This window comes from Bufo gargarizans, chromosome 10 (genome assembly GCF_014858855.1).
Source record: "Bufo gargarizans isolate SCDJY-AF-19 chromosome 10, ASM1485885v1, whole genome shotgun sequence".
Lineage (NCBI taxonomy): Eukaryota > Metazoa > Chordata > Amphibia > Anura > Bufonidae > Bufo > Bufo gargarizans.
In genome coordinates, this window is record NC_058089.1 from 22,471,320 (window position 1) to 22,485,758 (window position 14,439).

The following is a 14,439-nucleotide window of genomic DNA, read 5'->3' on the forward strand; positions in this document are numbered from 1 at the left end:
TGGTTTAGATGCGCATAGCAACCAATCCGATTCCAGATTTCATTTTTCAGAGCTTCTTTGGAAAATGAAAGCCGAAATCTGATTGGTTGCTATGGACAACAAAGCCAGTTTTCCTTGGCATCAGTTCGAGAAATCTCCCCCACTGTCCGTAGGGAACACATTGTGGCACATTTGTTAAGCTCACCTGTGGCTTTAAAAGTAGACAGGCGTATTTCATTCGTCTTTCTTTTGCTGAGTATTTTTTTAAAGTCAGACAGCTGTTCATGAAGTAGACTTTATGACAGAGATTTATCAAAACTGGTGCAAAAGAAAACTGGCTTAGTTGCTTATGGCAACCAATCAGATTCCATCTTTCATTTTCATATGCAGCTCTGAACAATGGAAGGTGGAATCTGATTGGCTGCTGTGGGCAACTGAGCCAGTTTTCATTTGCACTAGTTCTGATAAATCTCCCTTGGTATATTTTTATTAATTTGACCTCTGGTGGTTGTCTTTCAGTTAGACAAGTTCATAGCGACTTAGGGGGTCATTTATCAAACTGGTGTAAAGTAAAACTGGCTTAGTTGCCCATAGCAACCAATCAGTTTCCACCTTTCATTTTGGACAGCTCCTTTGGAAAATGAAAGGAGGAATCTGATTGGTTTCTGTGGGCAACTAGGCCAGTTCTACTTTACACCAGTTTGATAAATGACCCCCTTTCACATGTCTCCTGGAAAGTGCTACTATTAATGCTCAAAAAGTTGCACTTCAACACTGAAAACAGACAAAGAAAAGTATGTCAGAACTGAGGTGAAGTAAAAATTTGACTGTTTTGCCACAAATTCAGGCGGAAAAAAAGATGCACCTACATAAATAGGTAAGTGAAAGGTAGCAAAAGTTAGAAAACTTCTGAATTAGTCTAAAAAAAAAAAAAAGACGAACAAGGGGGCACATTTATCATAAGAATTTGCGCCTGTTTTTATCATATTTTATGTGTGTTGGGCAATCATTTCAACATAGTTGCATTTATTGTTATGTTTGCACCTTGTCTAAGATTTTACATCGTAATCAGGGGCGTAGCTATAGGGGGGGTAGAGGTGGCAGTTGCCTACCGGGCCCAGGAGCCTGAGGGGGAGACCCTTGTGCCACATAAGAAGACACCGGTATTATAGAACGTGCACGCAAGTCAAGTTACACCTCTGGCTAGAGGAAAGGGATTAGGTCAAGAATTTGGCATGAGGGGGGAAGGTGCTGTGTCAGTTTTTGCCTCAGGCAGCACGAAGGCTAAAAGCTCCCCTGCCCCTGGCCACAAAGCACTAAGGCAAGGGGGGTCCAAGCTGAAGGGCTCATGCACACGACAGTATGCCCTCCGAGACATACAGTCCGTGGGTGGGCCATATGTCCCGGAGTGGCATATATCGTGCGGGACAATAGTCCCGCGGGCGGCCCGATGCGCATAGTATCATAGTAACCTATGATGCTGTGCGCTCCCATGCGCACGATGTATGCCACTCCGGGACATATGGCCCGCTTACAGACCGTATGTCTCGTGGGCATGAGCCCGAACTCTTAGGCCTCTTTCACACGGGCGTCCCGAATTTGCTCCGGTTGTGCCGCGTGTGCATTGCGGGAAACCCGCACCAGTAGGCACGCAATTGCAGTCAGTTTTGACTGCGATTGCGTTCCGATGTTCAGTTTTTTCCACGCGAGTGCAATGCGTTTTGCATGCGTGAGAGAAAAAACGGAATGTGGTACCCAGACCCGAACCCGGACTTCTTCACTGAAGTTCGGGTTTGGGTTAGGTGTTCTATTCATTTTATTATTTTCCCTTATAACATGAGGGAAAATAATAGCATTCTTAATACAGAATGCTTACTAAAGTGTGGATTGAGGGAGGGGTAAAAAAAAAAAATATTAACTCACCTTATCCTCTTGTTCATGTAGCCAGCATGTCTTCTTTCTTCTTCTTTCAGGACCTGCAAAAAGACCTTTGATGACGTAATCGTGCTCACCACGTGGTGATCGCGGTGACGTCAGCGCAGGTCCTGCCGAATGAAGATAGAAGATCCTTCTCTCTTCATTCAGCAGGACCTGCGCTGACGTCACCGCGCTCACCACTTGGACAGCGTGATTACGTCATCAAAGGTTCTTTTGCAGGTCCTGAAAGAAGAAGAAAGAAGACATGCTGGCTACACGAACAAGAGGATGAGGTGAGTTAATATTATTATTTTTTTTTAACCCCTCAAGCCACATTTTAGTAAGCATTCTGTATTAAGAATGCTATTATTTTACTTTATAACCATGTTATAAGCAAAAATAATACAGTAAATCGACTTTTATCAATTTACTAACATCATCTCCTAGCAACCATGCGTGAAAATTGCATTGCTTGCGGATGCTATGAGATTTTCACGCATCCCTATTCATTTCTATATGGCCTGCATTGCGTGAAAAACACAGAATATACAACATGTTGCGATTTTCACGCAACGCACAAGTGATGGGTAAAAATCAGCACTCATCTGAACAGCCCCATTGAAGTGAATGGGTCCAGATTCAGTGCGGGTGCAGTGCGTTCACCTCACGCATTGCACCCGCGCAGAATTCTCACCCAGGTGAAAGGGGCCCATGATCCTTTAGCTACGCCCCTGATCGTATTTGCATTTTTTTTTTTTTTTTTCATCTGTTTCAGGGATAGGTCTAAGTGTTTTGTCAGTTGGATTTATGCATTTGTGACTTTTTAAAGTACAAGTTTGATTTGTAATAAACATGCGCAAAACTCTGCCAGACCGTGGCTGGCGTATGTTGCTGCGTCTAGTCGGATCTTTTGCGACTCTGATGATAGTGAAAGCCACATAATAAATAGGAGAAACTGAAACTTTCAACCCACAGAAGAACAGGTGCAAAAATAGGTGTAAAATTGTACTAGCATGGTAAATGTGCTCCCAAAAGCCTTCAAGACAGACTTCATTTTATTAGTAAATGCAGCTAAGGCCTCATGCACACGACCGTTGTGTTCCGTTCCGCAAAATGTTGTTCCGTGATCCGTTTCCAGTTTGTCTTCCTTTATTTTTGGAGGATCACCAGACATAAAGGAAAGATAAAAAAAATCTAAGTCAGGTTTGCCATGCAAATGATAGGAAAAAAACGGACACGGACGCACGCATGCGGATGACAATCTTATGTGCCTCCGCTGTTTTTTGTGGTCCTATTGACTTGAATGGGGCCGCAAACCGTGTTCCGCGAAAATAATAGGACAGGTTATATTCTTTTGATGGACTGGAACCACGGATCACGGACGCGGATGACAAACGGTGCATTAGCCGAGTTTTCAACAGACCCATTGAAAGTCAATGGTTCTGCAGAAAATCACGAAAAACTGAATAACGGACATGGAATAAAACAACGGTCGTGTGCATGAGGCCTAAAAAAAATAAGACTATCTAAAACAGCATTTTTTGGACTAAAAACAGACGCAAACTCTTTAGTAAGTGTGCCCCAGTGTGCTGTCCGCTTATTTTGCGGCAGCATTGAAATGAATGCAAACTGAAAATATGGTTGTTAATTTATCTGACCCCTTGACAGGAGACATGGGGGCACATTTATCAAGCTTGCCTGTTTTTAGGCTGTCAATTAGACAAGCGTATTTTCTTCCCCTGTCTTTCCTTTTTCAGCTATATGTCAAGCACTTCATAAATTAGACCTAGGAGTTATTGCCTAGGTATTGCAATTAGTCTGACCTCTAGTGGTTCTTTTAAGGCCTGCTGCACACGACCGTAGGTGTCCCGTTGCCGTATTGCGGACCGCATTTGCAGATCTGCAATACACACCCACCATTCCGCGTGCGCTCCGCATCACGGATGCGGACCCATTCACTTCAATGAGTCCGCAAATCTGGAGATGCGGAATGGTGCGGAACGGAAGCACGAAACGGAACCCTGCGGAAGCACTACGGAGTGCTTCTGTGGGGTTTCATCCCGTACAAAGATAGAACATGTCCTATCTTTTTGCAGAATGGGTGGATTGCGGACCCATTAAAGCGAATGGGTCCGCGATCCGCTACGGCTGCCCCATGGTCGGTGTTCGTGCATTGCGGCCCGCATTTTCGTGTGCAGAAGTTCTAAGACTGGTCTAATTAGTATGTGGATGAAAATGTGGCACAAGTGAGCTGAAATTAGGCGCACTTCTCCATGAAAGTAGTCAAAATGTGGCACAACTCACTACTCAAAGCAGAAGCAGAAAAATATGCCAGCCCTGGAGTGGAGTAGAAATTAGACTGTTTTGACAACTAAATCAGGTGAAAATAAGATGCTCCTAGATCAGGGATGGGCAAACTGCGGCTCTCCAGCTGTTGTAAGACTACAAATCCCATCATGCCCTGCTGTAGGCTAATAGCTGTAAGCAGACTGTGCATACTGGGATTTGTAGTTTTACAACAGCTGAAGAGCCACAGTTTGCCCATCCCTGTCCTAGATGCATAGGTCAGACAATAGGCAGAAAAGTTTGAAAACTTCTGAATTAGGGCTCGTTCACACGACCGTGTGAAGCCTGTGCCTGTGCTGAGGACAGCAAATTGTCCGCAATGCATAGGCACCGTCCGTGGGGCAGGCGCATAGGGATCGCAGACCCATTCACTTGAATGGGTCCGTGATCCTTCCGTTCCACAAAAATATAGAGCAAGTTCTATCTTTTTGTGGTGCGGAAGCACGGAACGGAAGCCCAGAAAGCACTCCGTAGTGCTTCTGTAGTGTTCCGTTCAGCTCTTCCAGATTTGCAGACCCATTGAAATGAATGGGTCCGCATCCGTGAAGCGGAATGGCCACGGAACGGTGCCCGTGTATTGCGGATCCACAAATGCGGTCCGCAATACGGCAACGGGCATCACACTTTCATGTGAACGAGCCCTTAGTCTAAAAAATCTAAATAGGCAAACGAGGCACAAATGCCTCCAAAACAGGCACATTAGTAAATGAGACAAAAAAAATGTGACAGTGTAAGGCTACATGCACACAAACGTTGTTTGTTTCCGTGTTCGTTCATTTTTTTTTGCGGATAGGATGCGGACCCATTCATTTCAATGGGTCCACAATAAATGCTGACAGCACACGGTGTCTGCATCAGTATGTCCGTTCCGTAGCCCCGCCAAAAAAATAGAACATGTCCTATTCTTGTCCGTTTTAGGCATTGCTACAATGGATCCGCAAAAAAAAACTGATGCCATCCGTTTTTTGTTTTTTTTTTGCAGATCCGTAATTTGCGGACCACAAAACACATACGGTCGTCTGCATGTAGCCTAAAACAGCATTTTTATGCCTAAAAACAGATACAGACACTATAGTAAATGTGCCCCGTTGTTATTAGGATTAATATTATTCACATCACATTCACGTCAGTGGTTTTAATTAGTGATGACCGAAGTTATGAAAAATTTGCAGCTTTGCCAAATTTCACAAAGAAATTCTATTTGTGATGAATTACTTCGTCGCAAAGCACATTTCTTTGCATGTAGCGAGCGCAATGATGGAGAACACCTGTCATTGAACCACTCAAATGCTGCGCTCATCGCTGATTGCGGCATCTAGGATTAAAATGAAAGCATTTCAGGGGTTAATCAAGTAAAAAAAAGAAATAGTCACCTCAACCATTGATCGCGGAGAGGCCGTCAGAGCCATCTTGATTGAAGACGCCGCACAAAATCTCGCACGGGGTGACTTAATGACATCATCACTGATGACATCACCGCGCCCGGCCAGCGCAGTGACGCACATATCACCTTGCGCAAGATTTCAAGTGGTTTCTGTAATTAAAATGGCCGGAACGGCCTCTTCATGCTCAAATGGATGAGGTGAGTATGAATTTTTTTTTTTACCGCCATTTCAAGAAAAATAGATTAATTCCCATGAAGCGTTAGGAAATTCGGCTTCGCAGCGAATTGAATCTTTCCTGAAATTCGAATCTAAGTCCACTTTGGTTACTTCGATTCGCTCAACGTTAGTTTTAATGTTATAACTGATGGTTTATATAGGACGGGGCAATAACTGTCCAGGTTCCAGGTACATTTTCCTCACCTGACTCTGTATAACAGTCTCTTGCTCTTTGTTCTCCTCATTTGCATTATCTTCATTTTCCTCAGGATCCTATAAATTTACAATGTGTTAGTCATGGAAAGCATTATTCATTATAGGCAAATGTTCATGAATTCGCAAAGGGGTATTATAAAAAGCACACAAGTTTTTTCAGAAACCGCACCACTCACGTCCATGGTGTTGTCTGGCATTGCGGCTCAGCTCAACTCAGGTGAACGGGGCTGAAATGCACCAATGGTGAAATACCAAGGGCTGTAAAATTACACATCTCTTATTAATTGATATCTAGATGAGTAATAGATCCAATATATCTACTAATACAGAGGCTGATAACTTAAAAAGGTTACCCCACCCTGTGGACAAGACATCATTTTCCAATAGGTGTGGTACCTACTTCTGGGACCTGCTCCTATCTCAACAGCGGGGCCCATCTCATACCAATGGAAATTGAGAGGTGGTTGTGGTTGTGCTTGTGTAACTCTCTCCTTCCACTTCTATGGGACTTTCAAAAATAACCAAGCGGGCTTAATGGAAGGTGCCGCACATGTGCAGCGCCTCTCTGCTCCCAGTGGCCCAAGAGAACCGCGTCTATAAGACATTTTGTTACAGCGGTGGCTGCAAGCTGCCGCTGCGCTGTCCCACTCGCCAACCCCTCCCGTCTTATTTCGGGCAGGCCCACTTTTTTCCTCTCTGCAAGCTGCAGCACAAGACCTCTCCTCCTGTAGCCATAGGGCGTGCCCCCTCCCTCTGGCTCTTAAAGAGCCAGTGCAAGCACTTCCTATTCTTCAACAACCGATAGTTGGCAACCCTAGGGTAATTCAGGCACCTTCCCCACTGGGAGGATGCCCCAGCAATAGGTCTCTTGGCTTGCTAAGTTCCTGCTTGGTGTGTTATATCTTGTTGTCTGCTCATGTACTGACCTCTGCCCATTTACCTGTTTGACCCTTTGCTGTCTGACCTGTGCCTTTCACATGTATTGATCATACGCTGTTTGCCCAACCTCGGACCTGTCACTGTATTGCAAGTACTCCGCCAGCCCTGACCTTGGCCTGTCCCTGACTACAATTCTACCGGACCACTTGGTGCTCTAACACTAATGGATTAGCTGGTAATCACACAGAGATTACTTCAGGAGGTAGCAGCCTGGTGGTTCCCCTGCAGCAAAGTCCAGATTCCTGTATAGGGGGTAAATATCAGAGGACTGCCAGGATAACGCCCTTAGGAATTGTCCTATGTCAAATATATTGGTTAACACAGTGGTTCCACACTGACCAACACATTTTTACTGTGGTGCTAGGACCTCATAAGTATGATGTTTGAATTAAATGGCATATTTTTTAATGTATTTTCTCCAAAAAGTTTCAGTAAATACATTGATAAATCAGCTCCACTGTGAACATTGGTGAATACATTCGGAGGTGCTGTAGAAGTGGAGTTACTGGAGCTCAACTACCTGCAGTCACCTTTGGCTTATTCACCTATGTGACATTTGATTAACGTTACATAGGGGGAAAAGATTTTGGATGTTTTCTAGCAGGTAATGGGTTAGTAATGTGAAATGGCAGACTTATATTTAGAAGAAAAAGGAATGTCCAGCAACCATGGTAGACTAATATTTGTATTTTTTTGTTTTTCGTCATGGTCTTTGTAACAGAACCCCTGTTATTGCCTGGCCCACAGACTGTAACCTTGTATAAACCCCCTGGATTCATTACTTTTATTCTGTTAATTGTGTCACAGACAATGTCTATTGTGTTGTTGAATGTGTCACAGGCAATGCCTATTGTATTGTTGATTGTGTCACAGGCAATGCCATTGTGTTGTTGATTGTGTCACAGGCAGAGGGGGGTTGTGTACATTTGTTGGGAATGTCTCCAGGCTGTAAATGAACAATGTGATTAGTTATTATGTTTGAATACTGTGGGAGGTCCTCTTGCAGGGGGACTTCCATAAAAGTCAGTGTGGCATCAATAAAGCTGTCTGCTACACCCTTCATCATGTTTCGGCTGGTGTTTGGGTAACTGATCGCTACTTAGGAGAATCTCAGCTACAGCATTTCACTTCTTTTGGATTAAACTGGTGAACAGAGAACTATAATCACTCTGGCGCTCGGTCGTTCGGTTCAAAACCGATGAACCCCCTGGCTACCACTTCCGGGGTTCGTTACAGTCTTTCCTATCTTATAAAGTGATGACATATCGCTAGGATATGTCATAACTTCATTATCGTGGGGACCCAACATTTAAGACCCCCTTGATCCTGAAAAGGAAGGGGAAGCACAGCTGGTATAGAGTGCGTCCCCTTCAATGTTGTCCCATGGGCAGTAGCACCAGAACAGCAGCATGGCCCCATTGAAGGGCGGGGTGAAAAACTAAACCAGTTTTGCATCCCTTCATTCTCAGGCTAGGCGGGGATCCCAGAGTTCAGAACCCCACAAGAATAGGACATGTTCCATTTTTTTTGCGGGGCCGTGGCACGGAGCAGCAAAATTGTGGAACAGATGTGGACTCATCATATGTTCGTGTGAATGTAGCTGTAGCCTGGATATAGAGCTACAGGTTTAATGTAGACTATTTGCAAGGTTTTATCATTATTTTACATGCATTGGACCAATAAAAATGGTTGCAAAGTTGGACATAACCTTTAACTTGATGTTAGTCAGCTGCAGATTCAGACCCCGAAATAAATAAGCTTGAATAAACAAGTTTAAAGAGATTTTCTGAGATATTTTAACTGGTGACCTATCCTATGGATAGCAAATGAAAAGAGGTAGCGGCAGCCTCTCCGGTAAATCCTTTATTTGGACGGACTTTACAGAAAGTGTGCCATAAAATTAAGCTGCTTAATATTATGGCACACTTTCTGTAAAGTCACTCCGAATAAAGGATTCACCGGAGAAGCTGCCACTACCTCTTTTCATTTGCTATATTGTTGACTACTGAGGATTTGCGGTCGTGGTTTGGCTGTTGCATTGCCGGTGTGCCGTTTGCGGCCGTGGGTGCTGCTCTACAAACACTTTTGTTTACTATCCTCTGGATAGGTCATCAGTATCTGATCAGTGGGGGTCCGACACCTGGGACCCCCAGCGAACAGCAGTAGCATTGTGGCCTTCTCACAGCTTTTCCCAGGCCATGGGACGTCACATTTATCAGTCACATGGCCTTGATGTAGCTCAGCCCCATTGAAGTGAATGAGGCTGAGCTTCGATACCAAGCACAGCCAGTATACAATGTACGGCGCTGTGCTTAGTGAGCTGAGAGAAGACTGCAGCCCTACTGCGAGCGCTAGTGCCTTCTCAAACAGCTGATTTCCGTAAATTTCGGTTGTCACACCCCCACCAATCAGATACTCATGACCTATCCTGAGAATAGGTCATTAGTTAAAATATCTCTGAAAATCCGTTTAATTTGTGATATATAACTCTAAAATGTAATTCCTCAGCCGTGGAAGAGATAAACTTAAAGGGGTATTCCCATCTCAAGCATTTACATCTTCAGGATATGTCATAAATACTGATAGGAGTCAGTAACTCTAACGTTTTGTGAAAACAGAGGTTCTGGGGATTCCTCTTTTTCTGATTCTCAGCCATCATACTTGTCACTTGCTTAATGGTCAACTGTTTTTGTAACTCCAACAGAGTTCAGTGGTGATGTACACATAAGTAGGTCCTCCTCTCTAATGAAGTGAATGGATTGTACAGCAGCCAAGGACCAGCCTATAAGGGTTACCAGTCTCCTGCTCACCATATAGGTGAGGGTCCCAAAGATAAAAAATACATGTTTAAAATGGGAATACCACTTTAACTAGAAAGCATCATCAGAATATGTTTCAGGGTAAACAAGTTGATGGGGAGCTGTTAGGTTGTATGAGGTCTTACCACTGTTTGAATCATATTAGCTACTCCTGTAGGTCTTCTTTTCTCCCTGAGTTTCCTTTTTTCAATCTGAGTACGATGCTTCTTCTGTGGACTGCCTTTTTTCTCCTTGGTTTTTGAAGTCACTGGATCATGGGCTTCAACATCTAAAGCAGATGGAGGCTGGACTTTGTTGGAAGCTGCATCTTTATCACATGCTTGTCCAATATTTGAGGACAAGGTATGTGTTTGGCGTTCCGCTTCTTGTTGAACCTGGATCTCTACAGACTTACTGCCAGCAAGACTAGAAGTTGACCGTAGCCTCATTCTTTCTCTCCGTGCTTTCCATTCTTCCATAAATGGCACTTGCTCTGTACTATTACCCTTCATATCTCTGGACATCTTTGGTTTCTAAAAAAAGATTTTTACAATAAATCTAAGAATCTCATGAGAAGTCCTAATATTGACCTTGTTGGTTAATCCACTAGTGTTCTATAATCCACAAAGTGTTCTATATCTGAAGGTTTTATTAAAGACGTATTCCCACCATATAATGTTATTATATTAAAACCATGGGGGGTTTTCACTGTACAGGTACCTCAGAGTGTCTGCAAATATGATGTAGCACCCAAAAATCATTCCAGCAAAATCCACGCTCCAAACACCAAAAGGTGCTCATTCCCTTCCAAGCCCTACCATGTGACCATACAGCAGTTTATGTCCACATTTATGGCATTTCCATACACAGTACACAGTAGTACCTGCCTATCAATTTAAGTGTGAGTCTCAGAGGACACAAGCTGGACATGGAACATTGGGCACTAAAATGTTATATCTGTGGAAAAATTGCAAATTTCATATTGAATCAATTTCTGTAAAATGCTCACTCCACCCCTTAATAACTTGAGAATCAGAGTTTCCAAGTTGGGGTCAATTCTCAGGGGTTCCATTTAGTATATCACCCCAGAGGCTCTACACTTCTCAACACAAACTGTGTTAATCACCACATTGGGCCTCAAAATGTGAGTTTTATATTCATGAGCCCTCTCATACATTTGTGCAAAAGAATAAAGCCACATGTAGGGTGTCTCTAAAACCAGGAAACACAGCATAATAAGAATTCCGACTTTTCACACTGGCACAAGATGTTGGGTACTGAAATGTGAATTTTCACTTTACACCATTTTGCTAAACACCTGTGGGGTCAAAATGCTCACAACACCCATTAATAAAAACCCTTTAGGGGTGTAGTTTCCAAAATGGGGTCACTTCTCGAGAGTTCAATTTATTATTTCACTGCAATGGGCTACAAATGCCCTTTTACTCCTAAACCCTGTTGTATGTCCAGGCAAAAGATTAGGGCCACATTTAGGGTGTCTCTAAAACCAGGAAGCACAACATAATAATAAGAGGTCTGACTTTTTATACTGGCACATGCTGGACACAAAATTGTCACTGTGCACCATCTACTGTCTATTAATTTATGCTAAAGACCTGTGGGGTCAAGGATAATACCCCTTGGTAAAATCTGTGAGGGGTGTGATTTCAAAAATGTGGTCACTTCCTTGGGGTTTTACACTGTACTGGTACCTCACAGGCTCTGCAAATGCGACAAGGCACTGAGAACCATTCCAGCAAAATCAGCCCTCCAAAAGCCAAAAAGCAGTCCTTCCCTTCTGAGCCTGTAGTGTGCCCCTACAGCAGTTTACAACCACTGTATTTGGGAAAAAAAACGTTTGACAAATTGTGGGTTTCTTTTTCTAGTTAACGCAAGTAAAAATTAAAAATCTAGGACTAAAAGGACATTTTATTGGAAGAAATTAAATTTTTCCGTGTTCATAGCCAAGTGTTTATAAATTCTATGAAATGCTTGTTGAGTAAAAATGTGCTCAATAAACCCCTTAAACAATTCCTTTCAAGGTGTATTTTCCAAAATGGGTTCATTTGAGGTTGTTTCTACTGTATAGGGGTAACTCTGGGTCTGTTCAAATGTGGAATGGCACCCTAAAACCATTCCAGCAAAATCTACCCTCCAAAAACCATATAGCACTCTTTCCCTTCTGAACCCTGCCGTGTTCCCATACAGAAGTTTATGACCAAATATGGGATGCTCCTGTAAACTTGCAGAATCAGGGTAATACCTTTTGAGGTTTGTTTTGCTGTTAAACCTTATTGTGTTACAGGAAAAATGTATTAAATTGGAAAATCTGCAGACATTTTAGATTTCAACTCCATTTTGCATTAATTCCTATGGAACACCTAAAGGGTTAACAAAGTTTCTAAAATCAGGTCTGAATAATTTGAGGGGTATCATTTTAAATGGAGTCATTTCTGGGTGGTTTCTAATATGTAAGAGCCTCAAAGTCACTACAGACCTGAGTTGGTCGTTGGTTTTGGAAATTTCCTTAAAAACTGCTTTTAAAATTCTAAGCCTTCTAATGTCCCAAAAATAAAATAACATTTCCCCCCAAAAAATGCCAACATAAAGTAGACATATGGTGAATGTTAATTAACAACTATTTTCTGAGGTATCACTTTTCTGAGGTATCATGTCTTAAAAACAAAGAAATTCCAATTTAGAAAACTGCAAATTTTTGAATAAAAAAAGGTAAAACATATTGACCAAAATTTACTGCCAATGTGAAGTACAATGTGTCACAAAAAACATCCTCAGAATCACTTGGATAAGTAAAAGTATTCCAATTATTCCTCAGGATAGGTCATTAATATCAGATTGGCGGGGGTCCAACACCCGACAATCAGCTGGATGAGGAGATGGCGCGCACCGTGCGCACATTGCCATCTCCCTTTTGCTTCCTGTTCACTGCTGTTGTCTATGGTCTTTGCCATAGACAGCAGCAGTGGACAGGAAGAGAGAATAGAGATGGCACAGTACGCACTGAGCGCGCCTTCTCCTGATACAGCTGATCGGAGGCGGTGTCGATTGTCGGACCCCCACCGATCTGATATTGATGACCTATCCTGGGGATTTGTCATCAATATTAAAAGCCCAGAAAACCTCTTTAAGAGGCACAGGCTGTGTGCCGGAAACTGAAACCCATATCAGCTACGAGTTGGTGTAGATTTAAGTTAATTTACGGCAGTTTCTGGTGTAAACTGTAGTAAATCTGGCGGGCCGTGGGAGGGTAGCTAAGTCCTGCTTCATGCCAACGCCCACTGCCTTTCTCACCACTTTAAAAAAGCACCGAAAAGCTAAAAATAGGTACAAATATAGCGTGCATAATCTGCGACTTTTTTTTATAAAACCTCCCCGCGGTTGGTCTATAGTACTATAGGTACATTAATGTCACAGACACTGCTGCAAATGTAGAGACACAGTGACATCACAATGTAGTTACACCCTAGAATGCAACCGGAACAGAATGTAAGACCTCATGCACACACCTTTTTGCGACCCACAAACCCGAGGATCTGAAAAACATACCGGCGGTGTGCGTCCTGCACTTTCCAGTTTCCACGGGTCCCTCACTATTGTAAAAATGCCTATTCTTGCATTTTCTTGCTAGCAAGAATCGGACATGGAAAAAATATGGAAGATTCAGCCCGCACAACCCCTAGCAGGTGCAGATTGCTATGGCGAAATACAGATACAAACGTAAAAACACAAAATGCAATCGCACACTGCAACCAGCACTCTGCCTTGCCTTTATGCTGGATGTTGAATAAGGCATTGGTGTACATTTTGGCCAAAGCGTAATAAGCCACTCACCACGTCAAGGTCGCCTTCATGAGTGGTCCCTAACACTAGTTCCTACCTGTTATGGGCCATGACAGCCACACAAAGTCCAGGGAGCACAGGTACAGCATGCACGCCAAGCACACTCTGCTTTTAACCCCGTCCGGTGCCATTACAGCTTTCATCGGATCCAGGGATGCAAGTACCAACATGCATGCTGAGCCCACTATATACTTCTCCTGGAGCCAAATGGCTACTGGTAGGTGCTATATAAGCAGACTCAGTTTTATACTGACTTTAAAACCAGCCTCCAGGGGGAAGATTAACTGGACAGGTGTGCTTGACTGCTTGGAGATCGCCACGCCTCCAATATATACTACAAAGAAAAAATATGGATTTTTGCTATGGCGAAATACAGATACAAACGTAAAAACACAAAATGCAATCGCACTCTGCCCTGCCTTTATGCTGGATGTTGAATGAGGCATTGGTGTACATTTTGGCCAAAGCGTAATAAGCCACTCACCACGTCAAGGTCGCCTTCATGAGTGGTCCCTAACACTAGTTCCTACCTTTTATGGGCCATGACAGCCACATAAAGTCCAGGGAGCGCAGGTACAGCATGCTGCTAGGGGTTGTGCGGGCTGAATCTTCCATATTTTTTCTTTGTAGTACGTATTGGAGGCGTGGCGATCTCCAAGCAGTCAAGCACACCTGTTAAAGGGGTTGTCCAGGTTCAGAGCTGAACCTGGACATCCCTCTATTTTCACCCCGGCAGCCCCCCTGACATGAGCATCGGAGCAGTTCATGCTCCGATGCTCTCC

General features: G+C 43.4%; 1 protein-coding gene across 2 annotated transcripts in view; it reads right to left on the bottom strand.

Moving 5' to 3' along the window:
* Positions 1–14,439, bottom strand: part of LOC122920946 (PRKC apoptosis WT1 regulator protein-like) — a 50,271-nt gene that overhangs the window by 9,412 nt on the left and 26,420 nt on the right. For both annotated transcript variants that reach the window (XM_044270786.1, XM_044270785.1), the window contains exons 2-3: positions 9,943–10,329; positions 6,048–6,116 (exon numbers count right to left, since the gene is read on the bottom strand). In XM_044270786.1, coding sequence (XP_044126721.1) covers positions 6,048–6,116; positions 9,943–10,320 — 447 coding nt within the window. In that variant the 5' untranslated portion in view covers positions 10,321–10,329. The remainder of the gene's footprint in view (positions 1–6,047; positions 6,117–9,942; positions 10,330–14,439) is intronic.